Source organism: Papilio machaon, chromosome 17, assembly GCF_912999745.1.
Source record: "Papilio machaon chromosome 17, ilPapMach1.1, whole genome shotgun sequence".
NCBI lineage: Eukaryota > Metazoa > Arthropoda > Insecta > Lepidoptera > Papilionidae > Papilio > Papilio machaon.
Genome location: NC_060002.1, coordinates 1,137,028 through 1,160,664, shown reverse-complemented (window position 1 = coordinate 1,160,664; position 23,637 = coordinate 1,137,028). Strand labels below are relative to the sequence as shown.

General features: G+C 33.9%; 1 protein-coding gene across 1 annotated transcript; it reads left to right on the top strand.

Annotated features, from left to right (window-relative positions):
- The first annotated feature begins 1,071 nt into the window (after positions 1-1,071).
- On the top strand, positions 1,072-22,163 carry LOC106708682 (high affinity copper uptake protein 1). The gene is made up of 4 exons (XM_014500218.2): positions 1,072-1,103; positions 18,945-19,054; positions 20,663-20,898; positions 21,731-22,163. Exons 2-4 carry the CDS (start codon positions 18,950-18,952, stop codon positions 21,930-21,932), a joined length of 543 nt encoding a protein of 180 aa, XP_014355704.1. The 5' UTR covers positions 1,072-1,103; positions 18,945-18,949; the 3' UTR covers positions 21,933-22,163.
- The last annotated feature ends 1,474 nt before the right edge of the window (positions 22,164-23,637 follow it).

Here is a 23,637-nt window from a genome sequence, read left to right as displayed (position 1 = left end):
GGCAACGCATCTGCAATTGCGAATGTCTATGGGCAGCGGTCGCTTCGCCATTTCAGCGAATTCATGTGTCCGCTTGCTCGTTTGCCACCTTGTAATATATAAAAAAAAAATTAAGGTCGTCTTGACCCTGGTTGCAATGTCTTAAATAGTATACTATCCACCCACCGCATCGACTTATTTACTTATAATTTATTATTAATCAGTAAAGTCCGTGTTACATCACTTCCTGCCCCTGAGATGACATGCTCGAGGGATTCGGCGCACCATGTCTCGTGTGATGCGATAACTACTACGTGCGACTAATGCTTGATGAGAGGCTAGTGATGTGCTTCTATATGTCGATACTCATTAAAACCTTTTTGATAGTTTACAATATGAATAAATCCGATTGACAGTATGGTGTACTACTAATCAAATAAAAACCTTATGTTCTATAACCGTTTAAGGCTCCACTAAGACATAGCGAGACAGACAAAGTTGAAAAACATGAGCCGGCGCTCTCAGTCGTCCGAATATATTAGTAATTATGTACATATTCTAAACACTTCATATATATTCCGATGAGCTCAAAAAGTCTTTATAAATGAGACAAAATTTAACTAAGAAAAAAATCATCGATACAATCACTTCCACTAAGCATCATAAAATAATTTCATTATATTTCATTATAATTCCATACATTAGTTCTACAGAACATATTTTTATAAATTCTTTTCGTTAATATCTTTCGTGAAATATTAATTCAGAATATCGATAAATTAATATAATATTGGTTATCGACATATGTTATTGTTGTACTACATAACTATTACAGGTGTCGATAAAATGTTTGGGTGCGATAATAGCATGTTTCTGTGTATAAAAGGATAGTGACGTAACACCCAAGTCAGTATTCGGTCCGTTTAGTACCGCTCTAGACCACAGAGCTCCACTATAGACATTGTCGCTTGCGCTGCGACCGAGTAAACACGCACGAGTTTTAGTTCGCGTAGGAACGATTCGATCTTTTCGCGCGTGAATTTCAATATTAAAATTTAAAAAAAAAAACCTTGTTTAAAACAGGATTGTTTATTTGTTTGCATCTTCAAGTTTAAAAAAAATCGGTGAGTTTACTATTAAATTAATTCAGAATTATTTTTGTAAACAATTACAACAGATTATAATTTGTAATAAATCATTTGGCGGGAATTTATAGGCTATTGTCTGTGGTTAAGGTCGTAATTTCTGTTTGGTACCGGTTGAGTTGGGATTGTGACCTTTTCTGTTTACTACATGGATAAACCCGTTCGTGTGCAATTATTGTAAATATAGGAGTTGAACAATACATATAGACAATATAACGTACTACAACGTTATCTAAAGATATTTTAAATTTATGTTAACAATACTCCTTATTTATTAAATAGTGTAATTTTATAACATTAATGTTGTTTATAAAATATCACAAATTGCAATAGATTTGTTGAACCAAAAGTCTTTTGTAACAAATTACACGATTACATTTTATTTGTATGTAATTTAATTCACATGAATTATTAACTACAGCGACATTAAAACAATGCCAGCTATTTAACTTTTGTCGGGTTTTTTAATTTCATGTTTATTAATTAACCTTATCGATAAATGTCTTGAATTATTTGTACGCAACATCACCAATATAAATATCAATTCAGGTACAAAAATATTTCAATGTCGTTTTATATTTTTTTTGTGGCCAAAATGAGGTTGTATTTTTAAATCGTATTTTTTAATTGTATGGTGACCTTTTATTAAGTGCAATCTTACTGGTCTTACTTATATTATAAATGCGAAAGTTCAGATGGATGGATGGATGTTGGTTTAAAGGATCTTGATGAAATTATTAATTTATTAAGTTTTTTTTTAATTCTGCGCGGACGGAGACGCGGGCGGGGCGATAGCTAGTTATAGAATATTTAAAAAAAATGAATTAACTGATTAGTTCGTATGACATTTATTGTTCACATATGATCGCGCAGTTTACATCAAATCAGCTATAATATTTGATTTTTGATACAGCAAATCGTTAGACCCTTATTCCATTAAGTTGTTGCAATTTTTATCAAGACTCGTAGCCAGGCTAATAGTAACGGTACTCGAAAATTGCTCTCATGGCTTAGTGGAAAAGGAGTTTTTATAATACGAAGGTCGGGACTAAATATTGGCATGTCATTACGTAAATTTTTAACAAGTGAACGTGCGCGCGAGCATGCGACCTCCACAAAAGGTATAATTCACGTAACATCGACTATTACAAGAGTTGATGTATTCATCCGAATTGATGTATGAAACACGTATATAACTTTTAATAATTTGTTGTCTAATAATGTGAGTTTTATTTTTAAATTTGAACTTATTTTCACACATTTTACAAATCAAATTCCTATAAACCTAAATGTGATATTTATTATTATTGTTGTTAACTGACCACTCATTGGTAAAACATATGATTCACACCTGTAACCCAGAGGTATAGGTAGAGAATACAGATTTAAATTTGATGCGTCAATCTCTCAATTATTCTATAGCTATGGTTTATTTAGACAAGCTGGAATCGTACAAATAACGCTCTGAAGCGACTACCCAGCGTTGTTCCTACGATTCCGGATTATGTTTAAAAGAACCTTTATTATTAGTAATTATCTTAGACATAAAATTCTTGGGTAACAATGTTACCAAACTCCATGCTAAATTTTGTGAAAAGTGACGAGTGAAGTCGAGGCCAGTCGCTAGTATGTTGTTGACGCTTGTGCACAGCAGTCGTGGGGCCATATCATTTAATTTAAAACAATAAAGCAATGATCGGGGACGATCCTGTCTTACGACGAAGATTTGTCTTACGGATGTTGGCCATTATCTGTGTTGGTTGTACTTGTGTTTTGCTCTGTTGTGTCTTGCAATATAATATTCCATATAACTTTGTAAACCAATACTTTAATCAACATTTTGAAGAAACTTTAAATCCAATTTAACATACACGTATATGCTTGGCTGCCCATACAGGTATACCTCAGCGTGTGTTGTGTATTAGAAGATTCAAACTTTATGACGGCTCGTGATTAGTTGCGAGCATTTAGTGCACAGGGACGTAAAGTAAGGAGATGTTTCTCCTACATACTCGTCCTTACTTTAGTAATCCATTCCTTTTTAGAAAAGGGTAAGGTAGGATAAGGGGAAGAGGACTTGAACTCCGGTACACACACTCATCAAATGAACACTGTATTAATTTCACTTGACGCGTTTTTTCTATTTGGTCGTGATATTGCAAAGAACTTATGCGGAATCTACTACTTTTAAAAGTTTGTCTAGAACTATAGCTACTCTTCACACATGCATAGAGTATTACAGCACAGAACAGTCGTGTAGTTTACATTGCAGTCTCAGCAAGAACAAGTTACAATTCCGGTTTTAAGAGCGCAATTGTCTCAAGCGAGATCTGCTTTGCTTAAAAGGAAAAACAATGCGGTTATTTAACTCTACTACATGAAGATTTGTAGGAGATATGTTAGTTATAATGATGTAATATACTTTTCTTAAGAAATCTAGTAACGCAATTTTAAAATTTCTCCTAAAGTATTGAAGCTAAGGTTACAAAACGTTTTATAGAAAATTGGAGGCCTAATTTTAGTCCACGTTCCTTTTAAGAAAAGGTTGAGAAATGAAAGAGGATTTTATGCAGGAGAGGACGCATAGCTAGAGGACATTTCCTCTTTCCGCGCGTCCCCTCCTCTGTTGATTAAAGGTAGGCAACGCATCTGCAATTGCTGTCTATAGGCAGCGATCGCTTCACTTTTTAGCCGCATTCAGGTGGCCATTTGCTCGTTTGCCAACTACCTTATGATATTAAAAAACATCAGTTTTCTGTCCTGCTTCTTGTATGTATTAGAAAAGATTATCACCAATCAAGTAATTAAATAGTTATTGGGAAACATAATGTTTGCGTAATTGTGAAGTAGAATACTACAGTTATCATTGAATTGATAACACTGATAACAGACATTATATAGTTAAAATTACTTTGTATATATGTCTTATGGTCATTGAATAACATTATTATGTAATAGTTTATACTCTCGTTGTTGAATCACGAAAAATACCGTTACATGAATAGACGAGGAAGGTTATATCCTACGTATTTTGAAGAAATATAGAAGTACTAACTGTCGCCCGCGACTCCGTCAGCGCCGAATTAAAGAAAAACTTAATAAGTAAGTAGCCTATGTATTCTTCCAGCATATGTTCTACACCCGTGTCAAATTTCATCAAGATTCATTGAGCCGTTCTGGAGATACCTTCAGATAAACCATCCATACATTCATCCATCTAAACATTCGCATTTATAATATTAGTAAGATAATAGGAAGGTCACGTATTCAGTTTAATTTTGGCCGAAAAGTCGTTATAGCGACACACATAACTACTATAAGCTTGTATAGTGACAGTTTATTTGATTCTAAGTGGGACCGAAATTTATTTCTTTGGCTATACATAGCGTTAGTAATAAAAATCTATTTAATGTAATTAAACGTATAGACAGGAATACATTTGCAACATTGTCAAAGAAATAATGATAAGCTTGCTAATTATATAGGTATTAAATATAAACATTATTATATATGATTAATATGTCTATAAATTAACAGTTATTGAGCGTCGGTGGCTCAGGGGTTAAGCACTTGACTTGCAATCTGCAGGTCCTGGGTTCGAATCCCGCCATGTACCAATGTGTTTTTCTATTTACATATATACATTTATCCGACGTTCTTACGGTGAAGGAACACATCGTGATGCAACCTGCACAAATCTGAGAAGAAATTCAAAGATATGTGTGAAGTCAACCAACCCGCACTTGGCCAGCGTGGTTGACTATGGCCTAGTCACCCCTAACTTGGGGTAGGCTCCGAGCACCACAGTGGGGACGTATAGTGAGCTGATGATGATGATGATCATAATTATAACAATATCCTATCGCTTTATTGAAATTCCAAAGTATAGCCCGACCGGGAATATAAAATACCTCGCCATATCGCAGAAAAATATCAAACCGGTTGTGTTGTAGTAAAGACGATTGAAGCGACCTCAGGTCATATTTTCTATATTCGTGGTTAAATCTATCATGCAGTTAATCTTTAACATCGAAGTGAACGGACTCCGAACTAACATCTGTCCATTGACCCAATGTTGCAAGGCTCACTTGATGTGATTATTTCATAACATAACCTTCGGAAATTCATTGAACAAATATTAACAGTAGAGGCAATATTACGACAACTGTCGGTTTCGAATGCAGTGGCTCTTGTATTTACAGATATTATTGTCTCTGTTTTTGAGTCGTTGCAGTTGAATTCCGCAGTTAGATTGGTAGAAATAACTTTGTGTTTTTTAACTCTGCTTTAAAGAAATCGTATTAAAATAAAAAATAAAGGTCTGTTACTATCAATTATTCCAACAGTATTATAATAAACTCAGAGTTCATTAAACTGCAAGCATAATAAAGCTTTGATAGACGTTAATATTGTCGCAGGTGTAAATGTAAGACAATGGCAATTCCATTTTTATGAATAAGTATTAACCTATTATGCGGACTACTAGGCTTGAGGTCGTAGAATCGAATCCGTCTATCAAACTTTATAATACTTCAAATATTAATAATTAACCTGTTGCGTATTTTTAGGTTATAAAATCATTAAGTCGTTCACTGTACACTTTTTTTAATGTAAAATTAAAATACTTATAAATTACCAAGATTACATTGTTCTCATTGGTTTAAATTCCTTTCAATTTCAATGTAAAGTTTATTGACTTTTTTATATGAAAAGGTGGCAAACGAGCAAGCGGTCACTTGCCGAAATAGCGAGGCTACCGTTGCCCATGGACATCCGCAAATGCAGATGCGTTGCCTCTAATCAACGGAGGTGGGGACGCACAGAAAGAGGACATTTCCCCTTCCCATGCGTCCCCTCTTCCGCCAAATCCACTTCCCTTCTCATCCTTTCCTAATAAAAAAAGATTGTGAATGGAAAGAGGACTAAAATTAGGCATCCAGCACCAGATGGCAATGACTTTCATATGGCTGATTAATTTAGAAAATTACCATTGTTATAATAAACTATAAAATATAAAACAAACTGATCCAAACAAGTAACAGATCTTATAAAGCTAATATTATATCAGGTGCGAAAAAATACAATTGCATTTCCAAAAGAACTGCTTTCACATGGCCTTGTTTGAGCTATAAATTTTTAATATCAAAGTCACCCATTTGTCCTGACGTTGACCTCGGATTACGACATTTCGGATCCCCAATTAAATATACGGTTGTATGTAGTGTTTTTTTATGCAAATTAGTGTATTTCTCTCAAGTAGAATTTATCCAGTTTGTCAACTTAATAATGGTAAGCGTCTTTATAAATATCTCTTGGGACCTTAATGAGGTAATTCTAACACTAAAAGCAAAAGAAATATGTTCCTGATAAACCTACATATGTAGCGTTGCCAGGCGTCCGGATAAAGCCGGACATAGGTAGGCTTTTTGATTGCGTGTCCGGAAAAAATAAAAGGTTTTCCGGCTTTTGTAGGGTTTTTTACATTTCCCAAACGAGAGTGTACCTATTAATACTGAGACAAAATCCTAAATAATATAGGGTGTCCGACCTTTCTACCCAAATGTCCGGCCAAACTGGCTGGTCTGTCCGGCTAGTAGGTTTAGTAGGTAAGTAGGTTTGGCGACCTGACAACCCTATACATAACCATAAAATTGTTTTTCATTTAGTTTATACTGTTAAAACATTTGTACAAAAATATTGTTATCTTTATTTTCTTGAAGAGCATGACAGGGATGGCTATTTGTTATCATACAAATGTTGACAGTGGAAACTCAGAGTTTAATAGAATAATTTGTGTGTCACTTAGCGCGTTAGTGTGCTCCAAAACACGCTATTCCTTTTCACACCGTCAGTGAAAGATCTGCGAAATGTAAACACGACATTGAAAATATTTGAATCGACATGTTTTCTGTTGAATACTTTCTATTAATGATTAAAGGTTTTGTTCTTAAAACTTGTGTTTTGTGTCTTCTAACGATCGACAAACATCATCATTAAAGATACTTAGTTATAGTCCGACGAATTTACTTGAACTGGTGGGCATAAGTGAAACTAAAAAACAATAGCACACTAGCGCCCCTTATCTATGATCAAAAAGGTTCACAAGATTCGCGGAAAGTAGCTTCTGTTTGTCTTAGGGGAATAGAGGCCTAATTTTAGTCCTCTTTCCCTTCCCACCCTTTTCTTATTAGGAAATCTCTTTCTGTGTGTCCCCTTCTCCGTTGATCAAAGGTAGACAATCCATTTGCGGATGTATATGGGCAACAGTTGCCTCGCTATTTTGGCGAATGATGGCCGTTTGCTCATTTGCCAACTTTTAATATAAAAAAAATCACATTATAATTTCCTTAATTAGTAGCTAGTGTTAACTATTTCGCATGGGGGATTTCCGCCATATTTCCTCAAGCGTGACACCGTGACAAACAAGTCACGTTGATTTCAAAAGGAAATACTGTATTGAAACAATTGGGTATGAATGTTTTGTATAGATTTTAAAATTCATAATTTTATAATCTCAGTAGGGACATTATAAATTGACTATAACGTGTTACCCATAATTTTAATTGCCGTGACACTTCATTATTTACATATTGTCATAGCCACTTTGACAGATACAAGTATATCAACAGTCATTTTTTTAAATACGCTTTGTCACGTTTTCGACAGTTTATAAAATGGTTAAGTACGCAAACGCTCAGTGACATGTATCGTATGATAATTGTAAACCAAGACTTACTACACTATTATTATTATTCGAATATAACCTGCTTAGTACATTATAACAACAGTGCAACATAGTAACAACGTGTAATCGTCCATCGGAAATCAGTAATGTTAATATTTGAACAAATAATGTCTCCCTCTGTTTACTGATTATAAACTGTGATAGCGTCCGTTAACACGTTCACTGCGGATCAGGCCTAGATCGACCTGCCGCGGAATTTCAGCTGGTGCGGACGAAGAAAACTATGTCCCTCTCACTGGTGCGGAACGATTATCTCATAAAAAATCACGGCAGGCCTTTATCGGCCTACCACGCACTGACGGTGAAAAATATCAACTCGGTGCGGCAGGGGTCTATCGCGGCCCGCCGTCCCAACAGGCGGTTGGCGACCCGATACCGCACGGAGCGCCCCGCTTCGCTAGTTAGTGTTGAGCCATCTCACTGAACTGTACGTCGCGTTTTTTCTTTTCGTAAAATTAACGACGCACGATGGCAGGAAACAAAAGAAAAATACAAATTTTGGAAAATAAACTAATTCGCGAGGCAGATAAAAGTGATAGTGACAGCAGTGAGGAAATATTTTCCTTCAAGAAAAAAAATAGATATTTTCCTTCAAGAAAAAAATAGATATTTTCCTTCAAGAAAAAAAAATAGGATGTGCACACAAAATCTTTGTGCGAAATGTTTTAAAGACAAGCATAAATATTTTATTTTCGATATCTCCTTATTTTTGTCTTTCCCATCACTACTAAAAATACTTTCTAGTGCGGTGCTGGTCGATATCGACCCGCCACTTTCCCTGGTTCATTTCTCATTTCCTGTTTGGCAGATCCCGGGGCGAATCAACTCTAAAGAAGGTGGGTTCAAGGTTATTCTAACAGTCCAAAAAGTACACACCTATATTATGTTTTCGCAAAGTTATAGCGATTTAATCTAACCTTATGCTGGTGGGTCGAGAAAGGCCTGCCACGCACTGGCGGAAAAATCATTGGGGGCACATTTTGGCCCGCCGCCGCACCAGACGAAGGTTTAAGATTTTACTTGCCGCAGCTAAGGTGTTAAATTGTTTTGTAAATTTCAATCCACGCAAGTTTAACATTTTGATTGATTGTGATGATCAGTTGTAAAGTTTGAGCGTCAGTGGCTGAGGAGTTTTACACTAGACTAGTAATTTTCTGGTCCTGAGTTCAAATCCCGCAACTTACCAATGAGTTTTTATATTTTCGATTTACATATGTACATTTATCTGACGTTCTTATCGTGAAGGAAAACATCATGATGCATATATTTGTGAAGAAATTCAAAGATAAGTTAAAACCCGCACTGGACCAGCATTATTGACCATGGCCTATAGTCCGGTCGCGGAGCAGGAAGAATTTCGTACATTGAACTCGCATTACCTGTCTCTGTCGCTCCCGCGTAAATACAATGAGTCTCGCTCGCACAGAAAGAAAGGCCGCCGTCCTCAGGGATTCTAAACCTTTAGTTTGTTTGTTTGCATAATAAAAATTTTATGGGCTCCGTTAGAAGGATTACCGAAAAGGTTAATTATTGGTTAGTTCGAAATGAACAATCCAAACGAATATTTGAAAGACGGAAGTGCAGGCATTCATCTATTTTATTGCCGGCTTTCCGATAATTAATTTTTGGTTTTAAAATATTATGCAAATGAATTCTTCACTTCTCGAAATTGAACAATAGAGCAAAGTAACAGTTACTCCGAAACAGAGGAATCAGATTCTGTTTTTTGATTTTTTATTATTAGATACTTGTCTAGATTTTTATTTTTACTTGTATTATTAAATCTAAATAAATGATTTATATAGTAATAACTATATTTTATAAGTTGGTAAATTTTCTTTCACTTTCAAATAATTCATGTAAACCGCACTTAATACAAAGACGTTTGGAACCTCTGTCAGTAGATAAAGAGGTCATTGTACGAAATTCTTCCTGCTCCGCGACCGGACTATAGTCACCCCTAACTTAAGGTAGGCTGCAAGCCTCTCAGTGTGGACGTATTGTGAACTGATGGCGTTGAGTTAAAGATTTTTTGATTCCCACTTAGTATCGAATATCGTGCATCAATCTGTTACAATAAAAGTTATCATTTAGTTCAAATTTTAATTGCTATAATAAGTTTTTGGTCTAATTATATATACATCAAACGACATTTCTCCGTATAGGGTACGAAATAAATGTCCTTGATTTTACAGAAGTTTATTTTTTTAAACAAAATACAGATAACATTATTTTTTAACAAGTGTTTCAGCAGTGTAAACTCACGTTTATAAATGTAAACACAATATAATATTTTTGTCGTATTACGCGTCGATACATTAAATTACGCCTCCGCTCACACGTCCATTACAAAATTGAAGCTCAATTGTCTAGCATCTAGGGCTGTCACAACTTAGGGTTTAAAACGAATTCTTCGATTTTGCGTGGTACAGTCGAGGACGTTTATTTCCTACCCTACTTCAGTGAAGTCATTTGTCGGTCTTAATGCAATTTAGGTCGAATACAATAGTAACTATTGTACTAAATTATAGCTCTTATGGTGATAGATTCTTGTACAATATTCGATGATAAGTGTGAAGCGAATTTAATTATTTTACATATTCGGACTACGCGCACAAAGAGTTATTATTATTATTACAATGTTATTCAAAGTTGACAACCCTACAAGCTTCACAAAGACAAGGCCCCGGACAAAGAACAATCGAGCATTTTTGATTTGTATACGTGTGGGGCCACACTAGCACAATAAATGTAATAATAGCCCACAAGTTTCATCTGTTGAAATTGACCAACGTCAAAAACTACCAAAACTATATATTTTTTTAATTATAAGCAGGCAAACGAACCTGAATTCGCCGAAATAGCAAAGCATCCAGCATGTACATCCGAAATTGCGAATGTTTTGCCTACTTTTAAATAATTAAATATAATTTTATATTAGGTCCTTACATATGAAATTGGCGTTTTGTATGGGAGGAACAAAAAGTCGAATATTTTTTAATATAATATATTTAATTAATCAAAGTATGAACCATTATTTTCTATGCACTTTTGCCATCTCATAGGTAGTTCATTGATCCCTTTACTAAAAAAACCAGTCGGACGGGAATCAATAAAATCTTTGAAGGCGATTTGGACTGCCCCATCGGAGTTGAATTTTTTCCCCTGCAAGAAGTTATCCAAATTTCGAAAAAACTGGTAATCTGTTGGAGCAAGGTCCGGGGAGTACGGAGGATGTCTTAGACTTTCCAATTGAAGCTCTTCTAATTTAGTAGCCGTCTGTTGCGCAGTGTGTGGTCTAGCGTTGTCGTGAAGCAGCAGTGGCGTGGAGCGATTGACCAGCCTAGGTTGTTTAGCCGCTAGCTTTTCCATCATGGTTTGCAATTGCTGACAATAGACATCAGCCGTAATAGTCTGGCCAGATTTGAGAAAACTGTAATGAACAATTCCGGCACTAGTCCACCAAAAGCTTACAAGTAACTTTTTTGGGGTTAATTTTCGCTTGGGGCAGGATTTGGCTGGCTGGCCAGGCTCCAACCATCGCGCTGAGCGCTTCCGATTATCGTAAAGAACCCATTTTTCATCACAGGTAATGATTCGGTTTAAAATACCTTCATTATTGTGCCGGTTTAGTAATGTAACGCAACAGTCGACGCGCGTTTGCCGGTTTGCTTCAGTCAATTCGTGAGGTACCCACCTTTCAAGCTTTTTAATCTTCCCAATTTGTTTCAAGTGAATTAAAACAGTTTTATCACTAACATCGCAGCCTGCAGCTAACTCGGACGTGGTTTGCGATGGATCCGCTTCCACAATAGCCTTCAACTCTTCATTATCAACTTGAGTCTCAGGCCGTCCACGGGGCTTGTTCTGCAGATCGAAATTTCCAGAACGAAAACGTTGGAACCAAAAACGAACTGTGTTTTCTTTTGCAACACGACCGCCATACACATCATTCACCCTTCGAGTCGTTTCCGCAGCACTAGTGCCACGGCGGAACTCGTACTCGTAAATAATGCGATATTTTAAGTTTTCCATTTTGTAAAATGAGTGACGCAAACAGAAAAAAACAGAAGAAAAAAAACAAATGAATGACGGTCATCGAACCACAAATACATGAGTCTATAGCTGTACAAATTTGAATTTGGAATTCCTTACCAAAGAGGAGAAATTCGTGATCAAAGTGGCCAGTACGAAAAACGCCAATTTCATATGTAAGGACCTAATATGTTTTTCATAAATAGATGAAGTAATTCACGAGTTTTTTTGCGTATTTAAACTTTGTCACTGCCTCAGGATTTCATGGCGGCTCTTTGGACTTTTATAAAACATTTTTGAAATCTATTTGTTTTTTTTTTATCTAATTCGTTTTTACATCTTGCACTTTTATATTATACAATTTATCTTGTCGTTATTTGTCATATAAAATTTATTGTAAAGTTAATTGTGAAAAATTATTCAGCATCCGCATCATTCAATGGGTATTCCCGCATTAGCCACAATTACATTCTTACTTATTTATAGAAATCTTCTTAATATTTTCCATTTAGCAGCAGTATTTTGCTAGAGCAAGTTATTAATAATAGATCGATCAAATGCATGTTACATTGAAAAATTTAAAAATAATTTATTGACATCCAAAAATAAATTACTTTATACCACATTTTTTCTTTTATTTATATTTCTAACTATTGACACGTTTGCTACATGATCGTTCCTCTTCAAGATTATTAAAACCATAAACATTTATTAAAAAAAAACAGAAAAATAGATTAGGTATAAAGAAAATGTTTGATATATTTTAAGTTATAGTGTTACTGGCAATTTATAAAACCGGCGATCGACAAGTTGTGTAATATTTCGACGAAAAGAAATTCGATTTGTAGCAATAAATACGAAATTTAACATTGACCTAATAAATAAAACTGGAAAGTTGATACTTCCTTACGAAACGTTCAAACGAGGGTCACTTTTAAGGTGGAATACCGCCAAATTTCCCGATAGTACATTTTAATTTATGAATAATGCTTGTGGTATGTTTAGTGTTAATGTTTGCAACAGCGAGACGAGTACCGTTACAACTTGATTGTAACGTATTATTTTTGTTAGGTAGATGAGAGCCCAATAAAGTTTGACTACAGTATAATTTATCGCTCCGTGTATGAAATCGCCCGTTTATAGGCTCCAAACATCGTCCGGATGCTAGCAATTGTGGTGTTTCTCGCGAACATAACTGCCAACGTGATTTAGATGCACTAAGTACTTTGACTGCAATGTTTGTCGTGATAGATAATCTATTGCACGAACTCTTTTAGCGGAAACAAGACCTGACTGTACCTATCAGTACCACCGGTTAATAATAGTTAATACATATTTTTAAGCGAAATTATAACAAATTTTAATGAGTACAATGTCTAACGAAGGTTTAATGTTACAACCACCAACACAATGTTAAAAACTAAAAAGAAATTTAGTACGTAAGCATATACGTTACATTTATAAAATAATCGTATACTAAGGGAATCGAGCGAGGCGTAGCTCCAATAATATTTATGTTTCGAAACTATACGATACCGTTTCATCGATAAGAATTGGAACTTATGAAAGAAATGTAAAAATATTTGACTTACCTACATTGATAATAAAACAGGTTTCAAATTATTATATTATCCAAACATCAGAAACCGAATAAAATTTATTTATGATCAGACAATGTTTTATTAAAAACTAGCTGTCGCTCGAAACTCCGTTAGCGCAGTATTAAAAAAAAAACTTAATAAGTAGCCTATATGTTCTTCCAGACTATGTTCTATTTCTGTGCACAACATCAAGATCTGTTGAACCGTTCTGAAGATACTTTCAAACAAACATCCATCTATCCATCTAAATAATCGCATTTATAATGTTGGTAAGATACCAATGTAAATTGACCTCATGTAAAGTGGTAATTTGGTCGGAAGATGGTAAAAGCTGACTTAGTAAATACCTATTATGTCGTTCTATTTTATGCCGTTCGTAGACAAGACAACTTTAATCTTCGAAACCCGGCGATTTTAATCATTAAGCGACCGCGATATGTACAATGTCATAGAGCTACGTACATACGTCGCTGACATTTTCTTCGCTGCCATCAGTTGCTGGCCAAGAATTTCAAGATGGCGGAGCAAATCACAGTCCACTTGTACCAACCGATATACGAAGAGCGTCCATTCAACGTTGTGTCAACGGAGCGCGAGCAACGCGATACTCATGACGCAAGGATGCGATATTAGTTTCGAATATTTTCGTAATCTTTATTCTTGAAATCATCTCGACATTCTTGTACAGTACCACGGTCAGATTGGTCCAATCCTTTGCTATACGACCAAGGAATGATCATTAACATCTCATAATACGCCAAAGATTTTTCTTAGATACTGTTGCTTAAATAAATTTTAATATTGTAAGTTTAATTCATTCGTCTTTGCACAAAATTCGGAACTAAAAAAAAATGAACCACTTGTCTATCGAATGTTGAAGAATATTCAAAACATTATTCTAGCTCTTAAAATAGACTAAGCTTTTTTAAATAATAAACACCACGTGTTCCTTATTTGAATAAAGTGGTTTTAGTGCGCGTCTAATAACACCATTCAAGAGAAGCAGAGAGTAATAAGCATTGTTTCAAGACCGATCATTTATGTCACTTATATTAGGGACTATTCCCATTATAATAAGCATCTGGCTTATTCTGCGTAAATACCCTTAACCAAAAAGACTATCCCTCATCACAATTTTAACAATGCTGACATAAACAAAAGAGCAGGTGATTAAAAAATGAAAAACGCGTTCACTCATGGAATAAACTTTAATTTGGCTTTGGATTTCAATAAGGTATATTTATTCAATAAGTAATTGCATTTATAGAGAAGATCTCTTATAACTTAAAAAAAAATGGCCCTACATAAGTACGTAAGTATCATTAAATATTCATTTGTTTCATATTCATTGTAATAAAAACGATATTCACACGAGGACGTTTTAGTTTAATAACAAAATAAGACAGGAAAATCTAAGCACACTTAAGTGAAGAGAACAATTAATGATTTGATAATTATATTGCTATTTTCCTTAATGTATTTATAATTATAACATATTATGACGTCTTTATAAACTTAAAATGAAAGCGTATATTAAAAGAATTTCTGATGGAACTTAAAAAGGAACCATTACCACACTTTTCTGTATTAGTACTTTGTTTAAGACATAAAGAAATAAGTACATAAGTAAGTCCTATGTTTTTGTTAAAATTTCTTTACATTTTAACACAAAAGTATGCATTCTAACTCAAAACTACTTGTGTATTTCGTGACCGACAACGCCATTGTTAGCAAGTGGAATAATAAAATTTAATATTGAACTCATCTTGATAATAAAGTGAACGTCTAAGTACAAGGCTATCCAGTTCGCTTGCAAACATACCATCTGATAATTACAACTAAAGTGCCACTATTGTATTTAAACAGCATTTTAATTACTTAATAAATATGTGTAGAATTCGAATCTAAAGACCGCAGCCGTTTTTCAACTTTTTTCAAGACGACCCCTTTAACATTCAAAATTAATTGACGGCCCCCTGATTACGCGGTTGAAAAAAAACGCTACTGATCGGTTCGATTACTTTTTTGTTTCTTTGGTGCTTCGTTAACTTCCTTATGACAAGAAAGTCATTTATATTTTTTAAAGTTTAGGACCCCCTAAACAAATCAGCGACCCCACGCGACCCACAGGTTGAAAACCTCTGGTCTAAAGGGAAACATGTGTGTTATGATTTGTTGTGTCTCGTCAGGAGCATAATGGGCTACATGTGAACATTTATTGTGATTGGAAACCAGTGTTAGTCGCATTTCGATTAAGTCCATCTAATCTACATAGTAGAAAATTCGGTTAGAAGGACTTGCGAAGCTTTCTTCCTTGTTATAATTTGTAAAATGTAATTGAAATTACCTCCTTCTGGCTGAAAAAACCTGGCTAAAAAGGTTGTATGTATAATGTGTAGATAATTAATATGGGATATTTCTAACAAATGAAATCTTCTACATAGTTTTTTGTATTAAAATATTTTTAACGACAGATAAGATATGTAGTTTGGATAATATCAATTATTTAAATTACTGTGCCATATTACAAATCTAAAATAGTAATAGTTCCTTAGTAAAGTGAACCATAAAACTGTCAATTTTGTGGGATAATAGGTATAGAGCTCACTTCGCTTGTCATGATTATTCTAGTAGTTTACTTGCTTACGAGCTTACATCGGCCATAGAATATCACTTTTGCTATATATTTTATTGTCTTAAAGTGACTTGCGAAGGTGCGGTACTAAAATTCACATTTTAAATTCTCTATGTCCATAGTTATTTAAATAGTCGTGTTGTATTGTCGTTAAGTTAAATAAATCTGAGAATAAATTGACTGGTTAGCGATAGATAAATTACAATTTTTTATTACGTATTGTTATATCAGTTTATGAATTGTTGAATTTCTTGTGAATTTGTATGATAATTGTTAATATTTATTTCCTTCTTTTCCATAGTCGTAGCTACATTAAATAAAGAGCTTTATAAATCACCTAGCTTTTGCCTGCGACTTCGACCTCGCAGGATAAAAAAAATTGTAAATAGCCTATGTCTTCTAGACTATGTTTTACATCTATGCCAAATTTTATCGAAATCCGTTAAGCCTTTTTGGAGTTACGTAGACAAACGTCCATCAAAACTTTTGCATTTATAATATTAATATGAAGTTATGCTCAGTTATGGTCCTCAGGACCGCTACATAGCCATCGAAGGACCTTTGAGTTCAACTATTTTTTAAGAAGAATTCATGATTACTTGCAAGCTAAAAAAAACTAGCATATTTTTAATTAAACAGCAATCACCGGAAAGTGAAATCTAAACAGATAAAAAAATAGTTAACCAGCTTGTCACTTGGAGCGTAAATATTGCGACAAGGAAAATGCACAAACGACCATAAACAAATCTCCCAACTGGCGGCATTAGGCAACGCGACAAGTGTGGATAATCATAATTTTGTTTACTGAAGGTCGTACAATGGCTTTATTGTATGGTACAAAGTACGAAAACTGATTAACAGATTATAAATTTAATTTACATACTGGTCATTACATTAATTTAAGGTTGAGGTTATATATAGGTGTTCTGTCTCTCAAATATATTGGTATTGAAACAAAGTTGGAATTCTCAGTTCGATCTGTTTTAAATGATTACTTTTTTCAAATTATTTTATCGTTTTGCATATTTGATAACATCTATAAATATAAAAGAGAGTCGTGTTAAAATAGTTAAAATAGTTACACTATTTATAACTCAAGATCGGTCGAACTGATTTAGCTGAAAATTGATGGGGAGGTAGCTTAGAACTAGGAGACGGACATAGGAACTTTTTTTTTTTATCTTGTGTGCATTTTTTTTATTCCGCGCGGACGAAGTCGCGGGTAAAAGCTAGTAGGTAATAGAAAGTGAAAACACATCGCCGAGTTTGAGCAAAACACAAAAGAATATAGTAATTAAATAAAAGTGTTTGGAGAATAATTTTAAATATCTACAGACGTTAAAATTGTCATCGTTTATTGACGGATAAAATACGTAAAAAAACGCATGAACTTATAACTTGTACCAAAGTCTAAACACCACCTGCTTATGTATTCTCAGCAAATATCACGTAATTTTTTATTTTTTCTGAAATTTCAAAAAGACACCTCACGTAATTTATGAACGCCCCCAAAGATGATATTGCCTGGATATCCTTTGCCATTTTCAGGAAAAGTCTTACAGTCTATGTCTACTCTTGTAATAAATGTAATTAAATTTATTCTATGCAGTAAATACTCGTAAATATATTGGCCACTAGTGCATATTACAATTACGTCTGCACAATACAATGGTTCAGTCGATCGCACTACAAAGGTAACGTTACAGCTGATAAGGAAATCGAAAGTGATTGTTTATGGGTCATTAGTATTTCGCGTAACAAGAATAAATGTTACAGATTGTAATATATTATTTTGTAGTTGAAGTTATTACTGCATTTTATTCTTTGTCTTTCCTTCTTTCTTTGGAATTAATATTAAATTGTTCATAACATTTATTGAACATAATATAATTTGCCTATTTCAGTTTTTGCTCCTAATTTGCTTATGATTGAAAAATCTTCTAAGGTCGAAACTCGTTCCAATTTTCATTTTACTAAGCATTAAAAGTTTGAAGTCTGTACTCTGGACGTTGATATATAATTTTCGGTTGAAGGATGTCCGACGACGTTACGACTCCGACGTTCTTACGGTGAAGGAAAACATCGTAATGCAACCTGCACATATCTGAGAAGAAATTCAATGATATGTGTGAAGTCAACCAACCCGCACTTGGCCAGCGTGGTTGACTATGGCCTAGTCACCCTTAACTTGGGGTAGGCTCCGAGCCTCTCGATGGGGACGTATAGTGAGCTGATGATGATGAAGGATGTCTCTAAAAATTTTTAGGTATGTCTAAAAATTTACAGAGACATCAAAAATATTGGTAGTAGGTTTAACTGTTTAGGTAATTAACGGAAGAATATTACGGATGTACTATTATGGTGTAATTGCACCGTCAGATGACTGACGCAAGAGGTCGCCATGCGCGCGCGCAGAGAAAGCCACTCTTGCACAACTATTGTCGCGTCTAATCTATTAAAACAAATAAACACTTTATTGATATTGTGCTAAGGTATATAATCGCATGTCTTTGAAATTGATGTACGAAATAGTAGACGTTGGAATTTAAAGTTTATAACTTAAGCTGTAAGGTTCAATATTGTATGACAGAATTATGATGTAACATAGACGTTTAGGCTGACATAAACATATGTGTTTCTTTATTCTTATTTGGTGTTATATTCTCTAGACGTTACTCAAATCTAATATGTATATTTTTTTTCATGACGTCACGAATACATTGTGACGTAACTACTGATTTATAAGGATATACTGTTACAATTTTTTTTTTTAACTAATCATTATTTTTTCTTTGTTGCTTTAGCTACAATGAACGCAATGGAGATGAAGATGTCAGAAGTCAGCATGCACCATCATGACCACGACCATGACCACGATCACGGTGACGGGTGTATGTCGTCACATGCCATGACGGTGAGTCAAGGTCAACCTTTCTACCATCGGGTCAAATGAACCAACCATACTTTTGCTTCAGTCTTGCTTTTCTTCAGTGCTTCCAAGTGTAGGTAAAATTTCTACTTTTAAACCTGTTTAATTAGCTAGAGATGTCCTAACTTCTTGATTAACTTCATTAATATGTTGGTTTGTTTGCTATTTAAACCATGTAAGTTGCCGCTTTCAAAAAAGAATCCCCCTTTTTTGAAGCACAATTCCAACAAATCAAACAAACAGCACTCAAACTCCTCAACTACCATAATGAGACTATGACATAGAAGGGTCATTTCATAAAATTTATAAATAAAAAAAAAACCACTATCTTGTTTTCCGTATTTCTGTTTTATCTGTGGCCATGAGAACGGTAACTGCGGTGCACCGCGCTCCTATCATACCCTTATCAATTCCGAGTGCTTGTTCTTCATTATTTTACAAAGGAATATAAACAAGCAATAGTTAGTTATTTAAATAGTAATAAATCCGATTAAACATTGTAAGATGGCCAATATCCCGTAGTCATCTACTTACACGACAAAAACATAACAAAAAACTTGAGAGTTGTCAAGGGACACCCGGATGGAACGAAGTTCCTTTCAATTAGTTAGTGAAGGAACCAATGTTTATTCTATGAATAAAACACTTAAGTCTTCACATGAAGTACATTTTATTTCTATGAATTTTCGTTATATATTGTCACGTCGTTGCCATGGTGAAGTAGCGCTCATTCGTCTACAGCAAAAAGTGTCGTGACAACTTTTCGTAAGAATTTTTTCCGTCTAGCCCCCTTTCACAACGCGCGATAAGGAACTTCGTTCCAACAACGGCAGAAGACAGAAAATCAACATATTTCACGTCTCCTAAAAGCTATTTTCCCGCTTAAGTCGTTATCGAAAGATTCCTTTTTTTAAATTTAAATGGAAATTTTATTAGAATTCTACTTTAAAGAATGATTAAAACTATTAAAAAGTCATTGACCATCACAATATTGTTCTACGAGGTCAATGAATTCAACGACCACCTATACAAAGTTCTAAAATTACTATTTGTTTTTTTTGTATTCAATTTTGTTTTTTTTTATAATTAATGCATTTCATGTTTACGCATCGTGCGTAGTTCAAAGAAAACAGATCGATTTGTACGCTTTCTCCGTATGACAGTTGACAATTTCCCGCCATCACAGTTAGCCGGACGCGCTAGTGATGTGCCAAAACAATAAAGGCGCGAGAAGCGGTCGCGCGCCGCGTCGAATGCAAACAAACCGGCATTGTAACACTGACACAAAGACGCGAATACTTGGAATTCATGCGCTAAAACAATTCGCAACACTAATTTTGTAAGCTGTGAAAAATGTATTTAATATAATACTTAATTTTAGTAATATGAAGCAGACTCAAGTAATAACAGGTGCAAGTGAACTTTAGGCTTGTTCTACAAAAAAGACTCACGGACTGCTAGCTGTTAAATTTGCTTCCCATCTATAATATTAATTTCGGAAGTCCCATTAAGTAAACTAGTAAGGTAGCTCTGCTGTTAATTATAAAAATATTGGCGTATTTGAAATAAATAAGACTTGTCTCTCAATTCCAGTTCCATGTTGGCGTATGTCAGGAGATTCTTTTCAATGGCTGGAAGACGACAACAGGGTTGGAACTCTTCGGGTCTGCAGTCGCTATCTTCCTCGCCGGAGTCCTGTACGAGGGCCTCAAGTACTACAGAGAGGCCCTACACACTAGAGCAACTACGGCAACTGGGGACTCACAAGTTAATATTACTAAGAATGAATGCGGCAACCAGGGATCTTGTGGTGGTACTGCGGTTGTCAAGTGAGTATTATCAAAGATATTCAATATAATCCATGAATAGATAGGACAACATGAACCATATTTCACAACTAAATACCTATCAATCTACTTTGACACACCTGTTAATAATTTCGTTAATGTTACCATGGTTTTATTGTTATTTTGCTTAAAGGAAACTTGAATAAAGTAAACATTTTAAGTCGCTCTACGAAGTAAACGTTCTATGATCACTTGGATACTGAATCTATATATATAAAAGAAAGTCGTGTTAGTTACACTATTTATAACTCAAGAACGGCTGAATCGATTTGACTGAAAATTGGTGGGCAGGTAGCTTAGAACCAGGAAACGGACATAGATAATTTTTACCCCGTTTTCTATTTTTTTTATTCCGCGCGGACGAAGTCGCGGGTAAAAGCTAGTTTGTATATAAATAAAAAATGGTTTTAAAAGTCACTATCACGTGAGATTACTTATCTAATATGACAGATACACGTCGCTCATATCTTCGTCGATTTCCTTAACTTCTAATGTCTTTTTGACATCGATGTAAAATGTTAAACACATGCACCGATTTGATACCAATTTTTCACAAAAATATTAATATTAAATTGCATTATTATTAGCTAATAGCCTAGATAATTTTGATAAATAAATCATTTAAATAATCATTAAATGAACATTTAAATAAATTTTTACTTAACATTGATTCCTTATACTTGCTTTCCGTCACTAGATGTCGCTTTAACTCTAACCCTAAAAACCTCTTTAAAAAGAGCGACATCTATTAACAGAAATCGAATTTAAAATAAAAATTCCTTCAAACATTAACTTTTTTTAAAATCATTTACAGATACTCAATGCTGTCTAGTGGTCACATAATACAGACTTTACTTCACATCGTTCAATCTACTGCATCCTACATCCTGATGTTGGTGTTCATGACATACAATGTTTGGCTTTGTATCGCGCTAGTACTGGGCCTGGCTGTCGGATATTTCTTCTTCGGCTGGAGGAAGTCAACTGTCGTTGACGTCACAGAACATTGTCAATGATTTTATAATAAGAACTGGATTAAATATACGACAAAATAGCATATCTTTTAACTAATTTTTAATGAAAACAAATAAATAGCAAGTATCTTGGGTATACGACAACGCTCCTGTCATCTGTAGTTCCTCTGAGTTGCGGACGTCCATAGACGTTGATTGCTGAGTTGTTCAAACTACTCGTTTTCAACTCTTTCTAATGTAAAAAATGGGATTTCAAAATCAATTGATATTATTAATTGAAGTGTCTACTGTTTCTGTAGTATGAATTAAAATTTAATTTAATATTTTACTTGGTTTGATCCAGTTCTATTCCAATTTGATAACAGTATTTTGAAGTTAATTTACGTTATAGATTGACTAATTTATCTGTGAGTGGCGCCACTATCGATGAAACTGGCTGTTTTATCGACAGTGGCGCCTCACGATTTGTGGATGACATAGCAAAATTATATTGCTACTGCTGCAGTTCCAATTTTCGTCGCATTGCAGATAAATTGATCAAATACTTACAGTTGTTTTAAATAATGCATTGAATTAATCAAGTCATAAATAGTACTGCTATCATGATTTTAGACTTGCCAGTTGACGAATGGTTTATGAAAATTATAACGTAAACATAGAAGACAAGTGTAAATTAAAAAAAAGAAAAGAGATGTTAACAGTTTGCTGACGTTTTATGTCTTCAGTAAAGTAAATCAATTCGCGACAGGAAAGAAAAAACTTCTATAATGCTTTACTACATTAAAATTATCTAAAATATACTATATTTGTGAAGTACTATGATCGATATTATTTAATTATACGCTGCTTAGTACATTTGTAATATTTTGCTAAAAGTTCAGTTAGGCATAACTTTAGCGTCTTAGAAAGACAGAGATGCTGTTATGTATAACACAGTGACAATATTTCGCGAAGACAAAAAAGATAAAAAAACTACATAAAACATTAAAATCACGTTATTTTAAATTTATGTATCTTATTCCGTTTAATTTATCAAATATGTGCCAAAATATCAAGGCAAAGAGCCATGACAGTGTCTTCCAGTTTATAAATAATTTTTATACTCTGTAAGAGAAAAACTTGTTAATCTTTAATTATATTTGAAAACACACTTTTTTAAAATTAAGACAGTTGATAATTTTCGAATTTTACTACTTATAATATTGTAAAATATTTTTATATAACTATTTCAAGGTTTTAAGCGTTATATACTTTTCCTATATTAATGAACTATATTTTGATTGAATTGTGTTGACTACTAGTAATAAAGAAGAACCAATTTTAAAGTATTTAAATGTAATTAGATATTTAATAAAAATGTACGAAAAAGTAACAACTGTATTTCCCATGCAAAATCAACTGAAGAAAAAAATTAACTATTGTTAATATTTTATTTTAAACTATTTTATTAAAAATACGAAAATTATAGACTTCCTACAAAAATAAAGGTTAATACTATTTTTTTTAATATATATCATTGTAATTTTCTTCTAAAATGTGCATTGATATAGTTTGTTAGTTTTTTTTATTTTGTGATATTAAAGAAGGTGGATTTATAGTTTTAAATTGTAAGATGCAAATGTATTAGTAATAGTGTACATAAAATAAACCTGACATTCCTTTTTAATCTAAGAAATTTGTTTTATTTCTAGAAAAATTATAATATTTATACTTCCGCTATCCAATAACCCACAGTCTAACTTATAAT

Coding starts and splice junctions, on each gene's coding strand:
- LOC106708682 (XM_014500218.2), top strand. CDS start 18,950: ATGAACGCAATGGAGATGAAGATGTCAGAAGTCAGCATGCACCATCAT. Junction 19,055..20,662: donor TGTCGTCACATGCCATGACG/GTGAGTCAAGGT, acceptor TCTCAATTCCAG/TTCCATGTTGGCGTATGTCA. Junction 20,899..21,730: donor GGTGGTACTGCGGTTGTCAA/GTGAGTATTATC, acceptor AATCATTTACAG/ATACTCAATGCTGTCTAGTG.